Raw genomic sequence first — 19,631 nt, 5'->3', positions numbered from 1 at the left:
AGCCGATCGGGAGAAAACCGCATTTTCGATAGGATCAGGGCTTTGGCAGTTTACGGCTATGCCGTTTGGTTTATGTAATGCCCCTGCCACATTTGAAAGATTAATGGAGGCAGTTTTAAGAGGTCTAACATGGAAAACATGCCTGGTTTACTTGGATGATGTAATTGTGGTTGGAAGGTCCTTTGATGAACATGCCAAGAATCTAATAGACGTCTTTCAACGATTGAGGGCAGCGAACTTGAAGTTAAGTCCGAAGAAATGTCACATGTTTCGACGAGAAGTTAAGTACTTAGGACATATTGTATCGAGTAATGGTGTAACAGCTGATCCTGAAAAGATTGATGCAATTAAAGATTGGCCAGTACCAAAAGATAAACATGAAATTAGAAGTTTCCTTGGCCTATGTACATATTACCGACGATTTGTCAAAGGATTTGCCAATATCTCCAAGCCCCTACCAAAGTTGACGGAGGAGGGCAAAGAATATACATGGAGTGAGGAGTGTCAAAAAGCTTTCGAACAACTACAAAGGGCTCTGATCAGTGCACCGATATTAAGCTACCCGGGACAGGCAGGAAAATTTGTTTTGGATACCGATGCTAGCAACAGTGCCATAGGAGCTGTTCTCTCACAAATCCAGGATGGACAGGAAAAAGTCATCGCTTATTTCAGCAAAGTCCTGTCGAAACCAGAAAGAAACTATTGCGTTACCAGAAGAGAACTGCTGGGTGTAGTGAAGGCTTGCGAACATTTCCATAAATACTTGTACGGCAGAAAGTTCCTTCTTCGAACAGATCACGCTGCTCTAAAATGGCTCATACAATTCCGTAATCCAGAGGGCCAGATGGCAAGATGGTTAGAACGACTTCAAGAATATGATTATGAGATAGAACACAGGGCCGGAAGAGTTCATTCAAATGCTGATGCCCTTTCGAGACGACCATGCAGTGCAAATTGTAATCACTGTGCCAAATTAGAGGAACGATTTTGCCCCGTGAGACGAACCACCGTCGTTAATGAGCAATGGCAGCCACAACAGTTACAAGAAGCCCAAGAAGACGATCCATGTATAAAAAGAGTATTGGATTGGATGCGTCGAGGTGAGAGACCTAGTTGGCAAAACATTAGTGCATGTAGTCCGGAAGTCAAGGCCTACTGGAGCCAATGGAATTGCCTGATACTAAAAGATGATCTTCTGTACAGAACCTTTGAGAACGATGATGGTACAGAATCTAAGCTTCAGTTGATTGTACCTAAAAGTAAAGTGTCAGAAGTATTGCGTCAGTTGCATGACGGTACATCAGGTGGACACTTTGGTATTACGAAGACTCTGCAAAAGGTTCGAGAACGGTTCTATTGGGTGAACTGTAAAGATGATGTAAGAAGATGGTGCCGGAAATGTGAACTGTGTGCATCCGGTAATGGTCCAGTTGGTAAAAAGAGAGCACCCATGAGACAGTACAATGTTGGAAGTCCTATGGAAAGAGTAGCAATCGACTTTGCAGGTCCATTTCCAGAAACCGATGCTGGAAATAAATACATTCTGGTAGCCATGGACTATTTTACGAAATGGACCGAGGCCTATGCATTACCGAATCAAGAAGCTGCTACCGTTGCAGAGGTACTTGTTAAAGAATTCTTCAGCCGATTTGGTGTTCCCTTGGAGATCCACTCCGACCAAGGGCGAAACTTTGAGTCAGCTCTTTTCCAAAACGTTTGTAAATTGATTGGTGCCAATAAGACCAGAACAACACCCCTGCATCCTCAATCAGATGGAATGGTCGAGAGGATAAACCGAACGATGGGTAAACACTTGTCCAAAGTTGTATCTGAACATCAGCGAGATTGGGACCAACACATTCATTTATTCCTGATGGCCTACCGCTCGGCCGTGAATGAAACTACAGGTCAAACACCAACCTGCCTGATGTTGGGTCGTGAAGTTCGTTTGCCCTGCGACCTAGAGTTTGGCCGCAGACCTTCCGAGGAATATGTTGCAGGCGAAGAATACGTAGACCGCCTGAAGTTACGAATGAACAACATTCATGAACTTGCCCGACAACACATCCAGATAGCCAGTGACAGAATGAAAGATCAATATGATTCTCGCTGCAAGAATGAAAGCTTCGAAGTAGGTGATCTTGTCTGGCTTTATAATCCACAACGTCGTCGAGGCCTGTGTCCTAAACTGCAAAGACAATGGGAAGGTCCGTATGAAGTTAAGAAGAAAATAAATGACGTAATATACAGAATTAAGAAGTTACCAAACGGTAAACCAAAAGTTATTCACATAAATCGTCTTGCACCATATGCTGGCTCAAATGAAACAGAGGAAGCCCGAGTCCTCCAACAGGAGATGAAAGATGCACCACAGCCAAGTTTTAAGGAATTTATGTCAAATTACGCAGAAAGAAAGAGTGCTAGATTCGGCGTGACCACAGAAGTTCAGCAAGATCTGTTTGGTGTTCCAGAAAACGTCTCTCTAGCCCACTGTGTTGCACAAGACCTCGAGATGACTAAAGGAATCTCGTCCGTATTCAATAGAAAGTTCGGCCGCCTGGACGAGTTAAGGAATCAACAACCTAAAATTGGAAGAGTATTGCGATTGGAAGATGGTCCTCGATCTTTGCTGTATATAGTGACCAGGAAGTCTTATACGGACACGCCAAGCTACGAGAACATATGGCGTGCTCTAACTAATTTGAAGAAAATGGTCTGTAATTATGACATCAAAGATTTGGCTTTACCAAAAATTGGCCATGCAGTAGAAAATCTGGATTGGAAGATTGTGAGAAGCATGCTGGAAGTGATCTTCAGAGAAACTGGCGTACGGATTACTGTGTGTTGCATGAACCCGAAGATGTCATACCCTTCAAAGACAGTAGACTGTTACTTCTTTTCTAGGGGTGTATGCAGAGCTGGAGAATCCTGTAGATTCCGCCATCCTGGGCCATCTAGAGTTGCTGATCGGGACGCTCAGATCTTAAGAGGGGAGCAGTGTAACAAAATAATTATTGACCTACCCTCGTATACCAGCTCCCGTCTCCGGACAGACAGAACACTATCGATGTTTCGAGATACGCCGATGCAGCAAGCGGTCGAGTCACATGGACATAGCTGGAGATATATAGATATTTCTGGAATATCTGTATCGCATATATAAATAGGACATATTTGTAAATAGAGTTAGTCTTAAGCTAAAGTTTGTAAAGTAAACTTGTATAAATAAAAAATAAAGTCGTATATAAATTACGAACCGCTGGTTTTATTGTAATTAGAAGTAATTACACTAATCACGCTACAATACGTTAGACCTTTTTACACTTACATAATTTTGAAAAGCATTTCTTATTGCAGTAGCATTTTTTATAAAGCCTTGTAATCCAAATTTAGAATATTTTGTACTAATTTCTCTTAGAGACAGCTTAACGTCTGAAACATCTTCGAAATTAAGAAAATCCTCTTAGCATTCTCTTATTTGATTTCTGGAAAAAAGTGTGTATTGGTCCGTATTTCGTACCAACTCTATATAAACCGTCAATTGTTTGCCAAAATATTTCGAGCATCTCCTTTGGCTGTATCAAAGCTAGGGATCGGTATTGTTACAGTTTTCCCGATCAAAATTGGAGGAATTTTTTTTTCATTTAATTGTTCCATATCATTAGCCTGGGCATAAAGACCTTCAATCGCCTTTCCTTTATTTATTTTAATCTTTTCTGTGTGTGCACAACGCATGCATGTAACTTTTCTTTCAAAAGCTTCATAGTATGCACCAAGTGTACTGTCAGCGTATACAACATGTACCACCTGACTATAAATTATGCACGTATGTGCGTCATAGCTCTCTTTTAACCGAAAACAATTGACGGTTTATTGGTTTATATAGAGTTGGTACGAAATAAAGAAAAAAAGACACACTTTTTCAAAGAAATCAAATAAGATAATAAAGAGAAATTTACTTAATTTCGAAGATGTTCCAGACGTTAAGCTGTCTCTAAGAGAAATTAGTACAAAAGATTCTAAATTTGGAGGACAAGGCTTTATAAAATGCTACTGCAATAAGAAATGCTCTTCAAAATTATGTAAATGTAAAAGGTCTAACGTATTGTGCAAATCTAAATGCCATAATGCCTCAACATGTGAAAATACACACTAATTTTTTAATTTTAATTACTACAATATAAATATAATAAACATTAAAATTAAAAAATGACCTTTTATTAAACCTAATCAAACAAATTACGACATTTTAATAGCTGATCGGGGTTTGACTAGTCAAACCCCGATTTCAAAAAATTAAATTTCGACCTTTGCCTGACTAACTTAGTCTCTCCTAGGTTTGACTAGTCAAAGGCCGAAACTCTAATTTATTTCGGGCTTTGACTAAGACCGTCAGTCAGACCTGAGGATTGCTTAGTCAAACCTAGGAGTGCCTGAAATTCGGGCTTTGACTATAACATATACGTTGATTTATTACAATTAAGTTTGAAACATCTGAATAGTTCTGCTTCCCTTCCCTTAACAAATATTTTTCTATCAAACAAACCCTAAACATATCAAAATAGCATGTATTTACCAAAATATACAGTCACTGCGTACGTTCAATAATGACGTCACTGGCTTGATGAAGTTTAATTCGCGTGTATGTACCTAACTTTTTTATTTGCGTACACGTTAGCGTTTACCTAGACACAGCGAAATATAACCATAATAATAACTAATGTAAAACTAGGTGACGTCACGGGCCGTTCGAACTACTTTAAAATACCGAAGACTTTAAATTTGTACTTCTAAGTTATTATGAGGTTTTGAAGCGTGAAATTTTGGAAATCTCATTTTTATACAAAACTGAACATTATTATATAATAAAAAAAAATGTGTAAGTTCCCTATTTATTTTACACCAACAGATAACAATTTTTAATCAAATAAAAACTGGAAACTAAGTAGGTGAATTTATTTTATAATAATTGTGTTCTGGAAATTATGAGGTGGTCGGAATATTTTGCATAACAATGTACATTTATATGTACAGAATATATACTACATTTTATTTATTTATTTAATTTTGCAGTCGCTTAAACATTAAAAAATCCTACGTTCAATACAAACGTTAAATTAACAAAATGTGTGATTTGGCATTGGTTAGTTTACGTCATTACGTAGAGTATAATAGGAATAAATACTGAGGAACACTGCAATAGTTTTTTTAGGTCGAAATCATTGTTAATTACAACATAAACTAACCGCAAATATGTACACAAATTAATGACAAAGTCAATGTTTTCCTAGAGTTGATGCTTTTCAAATTCGCCACCAGGCATCGACCACTTTGCGGTTCCTCACCAATACAAACCTTATTTATTAGATATTTAATAAAGACAAGTATTGGGCTGTTTTTCTATCACTTTTATCAGTATTTTATCAATACATATTATGCCTATGCTTCTGTACTTAATTAAAATGCAGTATCTGTAAACAAATTTGCTTCTAAATGGCGAATTATTCACTTTGAGTCAATTGCAAACCTTATCACAAGAAAATGAAGCTATAGTAATAGAAGATCAGAAAAAGAATAAAGCTAGAAAATATGGTGATAGATCCCTCTCGGAGGAAGAGTTATCAATGGGCACTACTACAGGAAGATCGACGAAAATAACGAAAACAGCGTACTCAAAAAACAAGTAACTAAAGCAAGTTGGACGGAGACAAAGAAAAAGAAAATAAGACGAAAACATCAATGGAAGAAGACACTACCGAAAACCGAAGAGAGGAAGAAATACTCACTGTCGGTGCGGACGCCTGCAGCGTACTTAATAGTAACATTAATGTATTTAAAAGTAATGTTAAGGCGATTAATTCTTATGGCGACGGCGTCCGCATTGAGGGTGAAAATAGTAATATATAAATGTAATGTTAAATATTAAATGTTAAATATTAAATATTAAATGTTAAATATTAAATGTTAAATAGTAATGGACTTTATAGTCAAAGTTGGCCTAAGATGGTTGATTGAGGTTTTGGTAGGGTTTCACCATGTTCCCATAGGCTATATCCTTTAACATCGGCGTTTAGCCTGTTTAATATTATTTTTAAATAATGTAAATTGAATTTTAAATCCAACCATTGTTTGGTTCTGGGGCTATTTAGCAAGTATGCACATTCACTGATGATGGACCGATAGGTCTGAAAACGTTCTGAATTGGACATATTTTATTCAATCCATTGGGATTTTTTAAGTTTTAATAAATATACCAATTTACATAGAAGTGGTTTTACTTCTTGTTAGAGTTTTTTAACTATATGGTATACAGCCAACCTAGGGAACTTCCCTTTTAGTTTAAAATAGTAATAGTTTTAAGTACAATAAGAGAAATAATGATGATTTTTTTTTAGAACATTTGATAATTTTGATTTTGTTTTTAATAGTAATGTAGACTTTAATTTTAAGAATAGGGGTAAAGATAACAGAATTGTAAAGGTAGGTCAGAAAAACGAGCAAACTGCAATAATAAACCAAGGCATAATTACTCATACTTGTAATGTTAGGGAAAGTCAAGGCAATAATAGAACAAAGAGTATTGGACGGGAACGTCGTCATCGGCTGACCGCTGAAGGCACATCGGAGGATGTTCCCAGCTCTAGTCAAATTAACGCAAAAAATCAAAATACAACACGTAATGCTGAAATAAAAAGGGGCCACGAAGGCGACATAAAAATTGAAGGTATGGAAGAGACTAGAAAACAGGATAAAATAAGCAAAAAGGTGAATAAGTACAACAGGAAAAAGAAAAATAAGAAATGTGGAAAAATTTTAATTGGAACTTGGAATATAAGAACGTTAGGAGAAATAGGAGAACTACAAAACCTTATTGAACAAATAAAAATCTACAAAATAGATATTTTAGCGTTGCAGGAAATGAGATGAAAGAACGAAGACATCTGGGAATATGGAAAATATCTAATATGTAATGGTAATTCAAGAGGTGGACAAGGTGGGATGGGCTTCATAATACAAGCATGCGGTAAAAAGCTTTACTAACATAAATGAAAGGATAGCTATTCTGAAAATGAAAGGCAAATTCTTTGATATTAATTTCATTAATGTGCATGCACCTAGGGAGGACAAAGAAGCAGAAGAAAAAGAAAATTTTTATGCCAGATTAGACCAAGAAGTGTCAAATATAAACAATTATAGCGTTAAAATAATTTTAGGAGACTTAAACGCAAAAATAGGAAGAGAGGAAATATATCAGGGAACAATAGGTATACATAGCCTGCACAAAATAAGTAACAACAACAGGCAAAGAATCATAGATTTTGCAACAGACAAAAAAATGGTGATAAGCAGTACAAAATTTTCACATAAAAATATCCACAAAGAAACATGGGCTTCCCCCGATATGAAAACAAGAAACCAGATCGACCACGTCTTAATAGAAGCAAGACATGCTTCAGACATCTCAGATGTGAGAAGTCATACAGGGGCAAACAGCAGCTCCGATCACCACCTTGTACTAATTAAATATAAACAAAAAATTACCGCCAAGGAAACAGAGAAAGGTGAAAAAAAGATCAAATATGCTTCAGATATATTGGCCTCTGATGAGGAAAAGAGAGCAAGATATGAAACAAAAATAGAGAACATAATTGAACAATGTAATCAAGTAAATGAAAATCAGGTCAGAAATATCGAAGATAAATGGAGGGTTTTAAAAAAAGCAGTGATAACAGCTGCAAAAGAAGTAGTGGGGGAAAGCAAAGAACCTAGCCAAAAAAGATGGTATGACAAAGATTGCCAGAGACTAATGGAACAAAAAAAAAACCAAGCTAGGCTTAAAATGATGAACAACAGTACGGAAGAAACCAAAGAGGAATATACTACAAGAAGACGACAATTAAGAAAACATCTAAGATTTAAAAAGAGGAAACACAATAAAGAAGAGATTAAAAGGCTAGAAGAACATGAACAAAAACATGAAATAAAACTATTCTATAAGGAAATAAATCTTGAAAAAAAAGGTATCCAACCGAGAAAAAAATTATGCAAAGACAAAAATGGGGACTTAATAGCAGACAAGAAAGGAGTGCTAAATCGGTGGAGAGAACATTTTAAAGAACTGTTGAATAAACAAAATCATCGTTACGAAATAGAAGAGCTAAGATTAGTAGGAGAGGCTGAAGTAGACCAATATGCACCAACAGAAGCAGAAATAAAAGACGTAATAAAAAAAAATGAAAAATAACAAGGCCCCAGGATGCGATACAATAACTGTAAAAATATTAAAATACGGAGGACATAGAATACAAAATGAAATATCAAAGTTAATACTAGAAATATGGACCACAGAAATAATGCCGGAACAATGGAAAATTGCAGTGATATGCCCTAGACATAAGAAGGGAGATAAGTTAGATTGCAATAATCACCGCGGAATATCACTGCTAAACGTTGGATACAAAATATTTAGTAAAATATTGGAAGGAAGACTAAATAATATAATGGAACAAACAACAGGCGATTATCAAGGAGGATTCAGGAAAGGCAGGTCAACTATAGACCAAATATTTACAGTAAGGCAAACGCTGGAAAAATTCTACGAGCGGAATACCGAACTACATCATCTATTTGTAGATTTCAAACAAGCGTATGACTCAATAATTAGAAAGGAATTATATAGCGCAATACAAGAGTTAAATGTGCCAAAAAAACTAATCAGATTAGTAAAACTATGCCTAACCAACACCAAAGCAAAAGTAAGGATCCAAAATCAACAGTCCAATGAATTTGACATTAATGAAGGTCTAACACAAGGGGATGCACTGTCAACAACACTTTTTAACCTAGCGTTGGAACAAGTAATCAGGAAAACTCCTATAGATAGGGATGGTACAATATTTACAAAGCTCAATCAGGTCGTTGCCTACGCAGATGATATAGACATAATCAGCTGGACATTAAAAGACCTAGAAAAAATGTATACATATTTTAAAGAAGCGGCACAGACTATGGGTCTAGAGTTAATGTACCAAAGACAAAGTACATGGTAACAACTCGGGAAAAAGTACAAACGAAAGGCAACATACCTCTGAGCGGGCAAATATTTGAAAGAGTAGACCGTTTCAAATATTTAGGATCAACAATAACAGAAGGAAATAAAAACAGTGATGAGGTAACAGCAAGAATTTCACTTGGGAACAAATGCTTCTACAGCCTACAAAATATCATAAAGTCAAAATCAGTATCTATTAATTCAAAAGTAAAAATATACACAACAGTAATGAGACCTGTAGTAATGTATGCATCAGAAACATGGACCTTGACTAGTGAACAAGAGGAACAACTTAGAACTTAGATGGGAAAGAAAAATCTTAAGGAAAATATATGGACCTATACAGGAGAATGGAAAATGGCGTATAAGAATGAACCACGAAATAAATAGAATGTTTAACATACCGACTATCATAAAAGAAATGTGAAGTAAACGACTGAGTTGGTTAGGGCACATAGAAAGGATGGATGATAAGAGAAATACAAAAAAAGTACTTAGGAAAGAATTAAATTGGAAGAGCCCGAGACGTAGGCCTAGAAAGAGATGGATTGATGGTATTAATCAGGATTTGAAAGACCTAGGAATACGAGAATGGGAAAACAAGCAAAGGAAAGAAAAACGCTATAGTCAAACAAGCAAAACACACATAACGCTGAAAAGACCTCCTCAAAAAAGAAACAAGAAAGTAATATTTTAGATAAATATCGTTTAGAACTTTTGAGGAGTTATGCATGTGGCTGGCCTCCACACCATGTAAAACTTTAGAGCCTAGAAACCCCAACGGGCGACCATGGCCCTCCATGGGCTGTCAGCGGTCACCGATGATGATGATGATGATCTGTAAACAAATGTAATGTCTGAAAGCCATTGCATTGTTTCATTTTAGTTACTACCAAAATAAACAAATTGGAATATGCCGTCAACACAAAAAACTTTGAGGGCCGATTTCTCGTTTTAAGTTGGCTGCACATACCGCGTTTTATTTGAGGACAGCAGTATGGTCCATGATTCATGATAGTTGAGTTACAGTAAAATTATTTTAACAAAGAAGAAGGAACGCAGCGTTGCCTTCTGTATTTGCTTTTATGTGGACATTAATCAAATGCATTAAAAATAATAAATTATTTTTTTGAAAAATGTTGACTTTACAAAAAAAAATTTATCACACTTTTTTGCTCTAAATGGTGCACTTAGCCATACCTTGAAGGAACGCACTATTTTCCGGGACACCCTGTATAGACATCCATCACATATACCTGAAGAGTGTGTGCTCCAGTGCTCCTCATACCTGACAGGTCTACCTGATAGTGAGTGGCCGGTCTTAGTTATAACAAAACAATAAATTATACTTTACCAAAGTGGGAAAACACTGATTGGTAATCCTTTGACACCAAGTATGGTCTTCCTGTTGTAAAGATTCTTTCTTAAACCACCTAGTTATACTTGGTGCTTCAATTGACGGCATTTGCAAATTAAAAGACTTTTTTTGGTCACTATGTAATAGCAAATATTCGTCCAAGTCTTTCTTTAAATCAACCATGTTTTACCTGTTAATTATTCTTATTATCACTTATCTATATTTTTTATATACAATAGGTCAATATTTTTGTAGGTCTATGATATAGGTTATGCACACATCACGAAAAATTCAATCAAAATAATAACAAACCTTGATACAGCGTTGCCAGGCCCAAAAAATTTATTTCCCCAAATTGTGTTTTAAAAGTTGCCAGATTTTCAACAGAATTCCCCAGATTTATAAGGTTTTTTTTCTAACTCGATACAAAACCCTTCTTAAATCGTTACGCGCATGAGCAATAACGAAAATTTATGCGCTTTTACACATTTTTCGTTACTGCGCTTACTCCTAACTGTTAAAGAACGGTTTTGTTTGTGGAACCCCAGGGAATATCATTGTTCGCGGTAGTCACAATTCACAAAACTGTATTGAGTGTGGCCTATATGTGGAATCAGTCACCACGATCTTGTCGTTGTAAAACATTTAATATTCACATAATTACTGGACTTTCTAAAATAACTACCTTTTACTAAATTTAATAACATATTTTAGCCAGTTTGATTTCCCCAGATATTAGTCATTTTAAAAAAGTTCTTCCCCAGTCCCCAAAGTTTATCAATTTTTCCCAGTTCTGGGGAAAATTCTCCAGACCTGGCATCCTTGCCTTGATATGTCATAATCAATGACGTATGTCATAATCCTTGTCATCTAGTTGAAGTTTGAAGTTGACATTGTCATTCATTAAAAGAAATATATTATAACCTTAAATTGTGAAAAAGGTTTTGGCTGGATAGATTATTTATTTTACACAATGGAAGAAATATTAGGAAAATTGCTAGTGTCTAATAGTAAAACTATTCATGAGGTAAGTGTCTAGTAAATAATTTTAATCACGCTTATAACCTCACGTTGCACGTGCCGAGCCATGTATGTAATGCCGGAAAGTATTGCAAATCATTTTCGTTTTAGGGCACTAAAGAACTGAAGGAAGCTTTTAAAAAACCAGAAGCTGTTCTCGCATTATGCGATGTCTTAGTTACCTCCACACACCCACAAATACGCCAAACAGCGGCAGTTCTTCTTAGAAGAAAATTTGGGAAAAAGAGATATTGGAGTAGAATTAATGTTGATATAAGAAAAAGGTATTTTTAAAAACATGTTAAAAATATAATCTCGTTTATCAGCGTGCTGTCATATAATGATCAGCATTTCTTCAACAATATTAAGGTCATAGTAATATTTATTTCGAAAATTTACACATATACACAGACATATCCCTAGGTATAGACTGGCCAAATATACCTAAAAAAAGAAGTAAATCCTGTTAAATATTTGAATTCATAAAATCAATCCTACTTGTAGTTAAATATCTGCAACAGTCATTTATGTACAGCTGTTTTATATTAGTAATTTGGGCATTAATCTAATTTTATGGGGTAATTTATAAAAGAGGTATAAGGGGTTCATTAGAAAAGATATTGAAATAAGAAAGTAACGTATGTATATAATAATTATTGTAATCTCAAAACAACAGAATTTTTAGATAGGTATATAAAAGATAAGTAATGGGCACCACTCAAATTTTTAAAGGATCTATTGGTAAAACTAATTAATAACACAAAACAGTATACTTCATCATCAACAACTATTCCATCCGTCACCAGATGTAAGATTCCCTTAGGTGTGTCCATTCGTTTCTGTTGTTTTTGCATCCATTGGTGCCCATCCATTATCTTAATTTCATCAGTCCATCTGGTTTGAAGTCTGCCTCTACTTCTCTGTTTTGCTCTTGGTTGCCATTCAACAATTTGCTTCATCCAACTGTTGTCTTCCATTCTTCCTATCTGTCATGACCAGTTCTACCAGGAATTTTAATATACAGTACCAGTGTTCAGTACAGTTGCTAACCCATTTCTCGTTGGAGAAACGATTGGATTAAATTGGATTCTCTTTTGGATGTTGTTCAGCCCCCTCCACCATTTATTTATTTATTTATCAACGGGCAATCACCCAATTAAAATACAGTGTAAACATTAATCACAAGAGATTTATAACCTAACCTAAAGTAAATTTAAAAATTTTAATCATACAAACTAGGAACATTAAATAAATAACAAACATTTTAACAAAAAATGTACAAAACACAAGGATATCAAGTTATCACATACAGTTTTTAAGCTGAGCTTTAAATTCATTTGGAAAACTATAACAATCTAAACCTTCCGAATATTGGTTAGCAAACCTAGGTGTTGTGGACATGAAGGAGTTGTGTCCGTAGTTAGTGCGATGGGGTCTAATGTAAAAAGGTTGATTTAGCCTCGTTTGTCTACTGGGAACATGGAGGCTAATTTTCTCCAATAGTTGAGGACCAAAATTATTGGATTGTAGTATATTATAAAACATTGTGAGATCCTTATGCATGCGTCGGATTTGGAGAGAGGTTATGTTGAGAGACTTTTCTATATTAGAATAGTTAATTTCATCAACCCTCTGGTTTTGTTTAAATGCAACAAATCTTAAGAACTTGTGCTGAACTCTCTCAATAGCTAGAATATGGGTGTTATAGTGTGGAGACCAAACACATGAACAGTAATCTAGATGAGGTCTCACAAGTGAACAATACAATACTTTTATGGATGGGATATTTAGAAAGTCTTTTGCACAACGTTTGATAAACCCTAAAAGTTGAAGTGATTTTGAGACAATAGATGAGATGTGGGAAATGTAGGATAAGCTGGAATCGAGCACAACACCTAGATCTCTTATCCGAGATACAGAGTCTAAAGGACAATCCTTAATAGTATAGATATGATTTGTAGGAGTTCTATTTCGACCAAAAACCATTAAGTGACACTTTTTAACATTAAGTTTCATTCCGTTGCTATCACACCAATAGCTCAACCGATCCAAGTCAGATTGTAATTTTTGATAGTCACCATCATTCTCGATTTTCAAATATAATTTTAAATCGTCAGCAAACATTAGGAAAAAAGCAAAGTGGAAACAGGAGGCAATATCATTAACATAGATATTGAATAGAAGGGGTCCAAGATGTGACCCTTGTGGCACTCCCGAAAGTACCTTAATTTCAAACGATTGAAAACCCTGAACACATACTATTTGTATTCTTTCAGATAGGTAGGATAACAACCATTCTAAAAGTTCACCCGGGATACCCAGACCTCCCAACTTATTGATTAAAATCTTGTGATTTACCCGGTCAAACGCCTTTGTAAAGTCTGTGTATACAGCATTAACCTGGAAGCCACCTTCAAGAGATTCCACAAGGAAGTTGGTAAATGTCAATAAACTAAGTTCAGTGGAGCGGCCAGAAAGAAATCCAAATTGCTGGTCGATAAAACAGCATTTTAAACTTGCTGACAAATAGTCACAAACAAGACTCTCAAAAACTTTGGGAATACAACTCAGAATGCTAATCGGATGATAATTGTTCACTTGAGACTTATCTCCAGATTTTAGTATTGGGGTAATAAAGCTCATTTTCCATGTCTATTAAGCCAGATCATCCATTTCATAGTCCATATTTGGAATAGTTTCATATTTTTTTGCTAATTTTTTGCTAATTTATTACCATAAAAACAAATTTTTTGCTCCACCCCTAACCGAGAAACAATGGTTGATGTAGCTTAATATTATGTCACATCATCGATAGCCATATCTCGCGAACCTAAAGAGCTAGAAAATCGTACGATGCGGCATATTTTTTTGCTAATTTATTGCTGTCGATCTGCATATGCAACATACCCCAAAACCACCCCTGCTTCCCTTACAGCTAAACAACACCCCCAAAAAACAATGAAAAATCTTGAAAAAGGATTTTTGTGATATAGTTGACGGTTGATATTTAATTGCTAATTTTTTGCTGTCATTAGCCGTAAAAAACAAATTTTTTGCTCCACCCCTAACCGAGAAACAATGGTTGATGTAGCTTAATATTATGTCACATCATCGATAGCCATATCTCGCGAACCTAAAGAGCTAGAAAATCGTACGACGCGGCATATTTTTTTGCTAATTTATTGCTGTTGATCTGCATATGCAACATACCCCAAAACCACCCCTGCTTCCCTTACAGCTAAACAACACCCCCAAAAAATAACGAAAAATCTTGAAAAATGATTTTTGTGATATAGTTGACGGTTGATATTTAATTGCTAATTTTTTGCTGTCATTAGCCGTAAAAACAAATTTTTTGCTCCACCCCTAATCGAGAAACAATGGTTGATGTAGCTTAATATTATATCACATCATCGATAGCCATATCTCGCGAACCTAAAGAGCTAGAAAATTGTACGACACGGCATATTTTTTTGCTAATTTATTGCTGTCGATCTGCATATGCAACATACCCCAAAACCACCCCTGCTTCCCTTACAGCTAAACAACACCCCCAAAAAACAACGAAAAATCTTGAAAAATGATTTTTGTGATATAGTTGATGGTTGATATTTAATTGCTAATTTTTTGCTGTCATTAGCCGTAAAAAACAAATTTTTTGCTCCACCCCTAACCGAGAAACAATGGTTGATGTAGCTTAATATTATGTCACATCATCGATAGCCATATCTCACGAACCTAAAGAGCTAGAAAATCGTACGACGCGGCATATTTTTTTGCTAATTTATTGCTGTCGATCTGCATATGCAACATACCCCAAAACCACCCCTGCTTCCCTTACAGCTAAACAACACCCCCAAAAAATAACGAAAAATCTTGAAAAATGATTTTTGTGATATAGTTGACGGTTGATATTTAATTGCTAATTTTTTGCTGTCATTAGCCGTAAAAACAAATTTTTTGCTCCACCCCTAACCGAGAGACAATGGTTGATGTAGCTTAATATTATGTCACATCATCGATAGCCATATCTCGCGAACCTAAAGAGCTAGAAAATCGTACGACGCGGCATATTTTTTTGCTAATTTATTGCTGTCGATCTGCATATGCAACATACCCCAAAACCACCCCTGCTTCCCTTACAGCTAAACAACACCCCCAAAAAACAACGAAAAATCTTGAAAAATGATTTTTGTGATATAGTTGACGGTTAATATTTAATTGCTAATTTTTTGCTGTCATTAGCCGTAAAAAACAAATTTTTTGCTCCACCCCTAACCGAGAAACAATGGTTGATGTAGCTTAATATTATGTCACATCATCGATAGCCATATCTTGCGAACCTAAAGAGCTAGAAAATCGTATGATGCGGCATATTTTTTGCTAATTTATTGCTGTCAATCTGAGTATGCAACATACCCCAAAACCACCCCTGCTTCCCTTACAGCTAAACAACACCCCCAAAAAACAACGAAAAATCTTGAAAAATGATTTTTGTGATATAGTTGACGGTTGATATTTAATTGCTAATTTTTTGCTGTCATTAGCCGTAAAAAACAAATTTTTTGCTCCACCCCTAACCGAGAAACAATGGTTGATGTAGCTTAATATATTATGTCACATCATCGATAGCCATATCTCGCGAACCTAAAGAGCTAGAAAATCGTACGACGCGGCATATTTTTTTGCTAATTTATTGCTGTCGATCTGCATATGCAACATACCCCAAAACCACCCCTGCTTCCCTTACAGCTAAACAACACCCCCAAAAAACAACGAAAAATCTTGAAAAATTATTTTTGTGATATTGTTGACGGTTGATATTTAATTGCTAATTTTATAAATATTTTATAAAACTACTTCCTCGTAAAGGACAAATTTATCATCATATAGTTATAGACTGATACACTGAGAAAAAAGTAGTGGTTTTCAGCTAAATGAGTTTTAGTTGAGGCAGCTAAATGAGATTTAGCTGTGTCAGCTAAATAAATTTATCTGAACCAACTAAATGAGATTTAGATGTGTCACCAAAATAATATTACCTAAACCAACTGAAGACGATAAATTTATATGACACATGACGTAGCTTCAAACATCATTATTGTGTTATTTAACTATATTCAAGGTTTATAACAAAAATAAAAAATATATTTATCTCAGATAAATATTATTTACCTGTCACAACTAAATCTCATTTAATTAGCTCAGATAAATTTATTCAGTTGACTCAGCTAAATCTCATTTAGCAGTCTCAACTAAATCCGACTTAGCTCAAAACCACCACTTTTATTCTCAGTACGTATTTCAACTTCCGACAATAGCTTCAGGTTCATAAATTTATCAACATACTGATATGATAAATTTATTATTTCACAATTCAATATGATGAATGTAAATTATAATTTCAAAATAAGTGATATGAAATCAAATAATAATCTCAAGTTTTAATATTCTATTACTCGTATATATTCATTTGTATATTTTATAATTTCTTAAGAGAGTACACTGAAAATCTTTTTCTGCTCTTCCACCTAAATTTTTACAGTTGCATAGATTATTCTGTTATAACAATAAGTTGAAATAATGTTTAAAAAATGTAGATATATATAATAAAAAATGAATGCTTAATATAAGTCAACTGAAGTTGGATATAACACCTGAATAGAGAATAGTTATATGCATTCAATTTGATTTATTATTACAAAATCGTTTATCTCACAGAAAATGAATTTATTAAAATGCTGTTGGGCTGTATTATCTAAACAAGAGTGAGCTTCCATAGCACAACAAATTGGGGGTTTACCAAATTTTAGTTTTCTTGGTTAAATGACATTTTGAGTGTACATTACTATGATTGAGTATATAAATAGTCATAAATAAGAATTAAAAAAAAAAATTAATACTTCATCGATTTATAAGATTAAGTCCACAGCCGTATTTTGATCCAAGAAAAACGAAGTTTACAGAAACGAAATTTGCAAACGATTTAAGACGGCAAAAATTTAGGATTTTTAATTATTTATTAAAAGTGCTCTTCAGATGTAAGGGTAGCAGGGGATGTTTTGGGGTATGTTGCCTATGCAGATCGACAGCAATAAATTCGCAAAACGATATGCAGCGTCGTACAATTTTCTAGCTCTTTTGGTTCGTAAGATATGGCTATCGATGATGTGACATAATATTAAGCTACATCAACCATTGTTTCTCGGTTAGGGGTGGAGCAAAAAATTTGTTTTTTACGGCTAATGACAGCAAAAAATTAGCAATTAAATATCAACCGTCAACTATATCACAAAAATCATTTTTCAAGATTTTTCGTTGTTTTTTGGGGGTGTTGTTTAGCTATAAGGGAAGCAGGGGTGGTTTTGGGGTATGTTGCATATGCAGATCGACAGCAATAAATTAGCAAAAAAATATGCCGCGTTGTACGATTTTCTAGCTCTTTAGGTTCGCGAGATATGGCTATCGATGATGTGACATAATATTAAGCTACATCAACCATTGTTTCTCGGTTAGGGGTGGAGCAAAAAATTTGTTTTTGTGGTAATAAATTAGCAAAAAAATATGAAACTATTCCAAATATGGACTTATGAAATGGATGATCTGGCTTAATAGACATTAGTTTTCCAGTAGGCTGGGAACATCCCGGTCTTTAATGACAGGTTAAAAATGTGAAAAAGAGGTCTAGAAAGTAAAAAGCTCAAGTGTTTAAGAAAAGAAGGTGGAAGACCATCTGGACCTGGCCCCTTGTTGCTATCCAAAATGGAAAGTTTTTCACATATAGACGAAATAGAAATGCCAAATTGAGATATAGTAAATTGTGATAAGTTGATGTCACCAGAATCTAAAATATTTTCCTGCAAAACACAATCTCTATCACTATAAGTTTTTGAAAAGTATTCAGCAAACAAATTAACAATTTCTGTACCACTAGAACCAGTGATATTATTATAGTGTACAACTGATGGTATATTAGGTTTGCTATTTTTATTACTAACAAATTTCCAAAAATTTCTAATATTATCCCTGAGAGATGATTCAGTTAATGCAATGTAATCACGATAACATTGTTGTTGTAAAATTTCAACCTAGTTGCAAGCATTAGTAGTATGATACAGTGTGATGTTTAAACAAGATCCTAAGTAATCCTTTAGTGAGATATTGATGCTAAGATGTGTGTGTGTGTTTGGCACAAGACAAAGTCTATTTGCCACAGAATATAACGTAAGGGAGCATTCAAGTATTACGTAACTCGATTTTTGAAGATTTTTAACCCCCCCCCCCCTAAGTAACGCACTCTTTTGGGAGTTTAACTATTGCGTAACACAATTTTTGAAGATTTTTGACCACCTCCCCAACCTGCGTTACGTAATACTTGAACGGTCCCTAAGAAAGATCAATCGCTACTTTCATCCTAATCACAAAATTAACTAATATATCATAGACTCTTTTATCAAATGAAGCAAGGAGTGCTGAAATATTTACTGCAAGAGGAAATGTATTATTGTATTATTTAATTCCGTCATTAGTTCCAATGTTTCAAGTGAATATTTAGTGCAGTCGAAAAATATATGGTTTAAGTCGCCTATCAACATAATATTGCAAGAACATAAAGGCGAATCTGTTATATTTATTTTGTGTAAGTGTGATGGTAAACAACCATGATGTAATTTCAACCTAGTAATGATTGAGGAATAAACGAGGGTAAGATGAACGAGGGTAAATTCTATGAGATAAAATAAGTAAGGTGAGTCATTACTACAGTAGGAAAAATGAAAGAATACCCATGAACGAACATATAAAACACGCTGTATTTTCCTGTCACCATGTCACACAAAAATTGGCCGTGCTTTATATGTTCAGCGTGTTTTATATGTTCGTTCATGGGTATTCTTTCATTTTTACGACTGTACCTGTGATCACTTAAGAGATACGAATACAGTCAGATCCGCTTATTAGAATAGCCTTCGTGCCAAGCAAAAGTATTCTTATAACCAGGATATTCTAATAGCTGATCAGTGGTGGCTAGTAGAAACGTTTCGGGACCTCAAACTTATATTCCTTAAAGCGGGATATTCCTATAAGGGGTATTCTATTAAGCAGGTTCGACTGTACCAATATTTTCATCAGAAATAACATAAGTTTAAGTAATTAAACATTAACTAAAAGTACATAAAATCATTCATCAATAACCAGAAGTAT

At 34.8% G+C, this 19,631-nt stretch overlaps 2 protein-coding genes across 2 annotated transcripts in view; one reads left to right on the top strand and one right to left on the bottom strand.

Annotated features, from left to right (window-relative positions):
* The window catches only part of LOC114333902 (uncharacterized), a 51,843-nt gene extending 41,137 nt beyond the window's left edge, over nucleotides 1-10,706 (bottom strand). Inside the window, exon 1 of the mRNA XM_028283898.2 lies at nucleotides 10,407-10,706. Within this exon, the coding sequence (XP_028139699.1) occupies nucleotides 10,407-10,592 (186 nt within the window). The 5' untranslated portion in view covers nucleotides 10,593-10,706. The remainder of the gene's footprint in view (nucleotides 1-10,406) is intronic.
* A 585-nt stretch (nucleotides 10,707-11,291) lies between these two features.
* Nucleotides 11,292-19,631, top strand: part of LOC114333903 (importin-4) — a 154,147-nt gene continuing 145,807 nt past the window's right edge. Inside the window, exons 1-2 of the mRNA XM_050656072.1 lie at nucleotides 11,292-11,436; nucleotides 11,541-11,713. Of these exons, the coding sequence (XP_050512029.1) occupies nucleotides 11,383-11,436; nucleotides 11,541-11,713 (227 nt within the window). The 5' untranslated portion in view covers nucleotides 11,292-11,382. The remainder of the gene's footprint in view (nucleotides 11,437-11,540; nucleotides 11,714-19,631) is intronic.

This window comes from Diabrotica virgifera, chromosome 7 (assembly GCF_917563875.1).
Source record: "Diabrotica virgifera virgifera chromosome 7, PGI_DIABVI_V3a".
Lineage (NCBI taxonomy): Eukaryota > Metazoa > Arthropoda > Insecta > Coleoptera > Chrysomelidae > Diabrotica > Diabrotica virgifera.
This window is presented reverse-complemented; position numbering and strand designations above follow the sequence as displayed.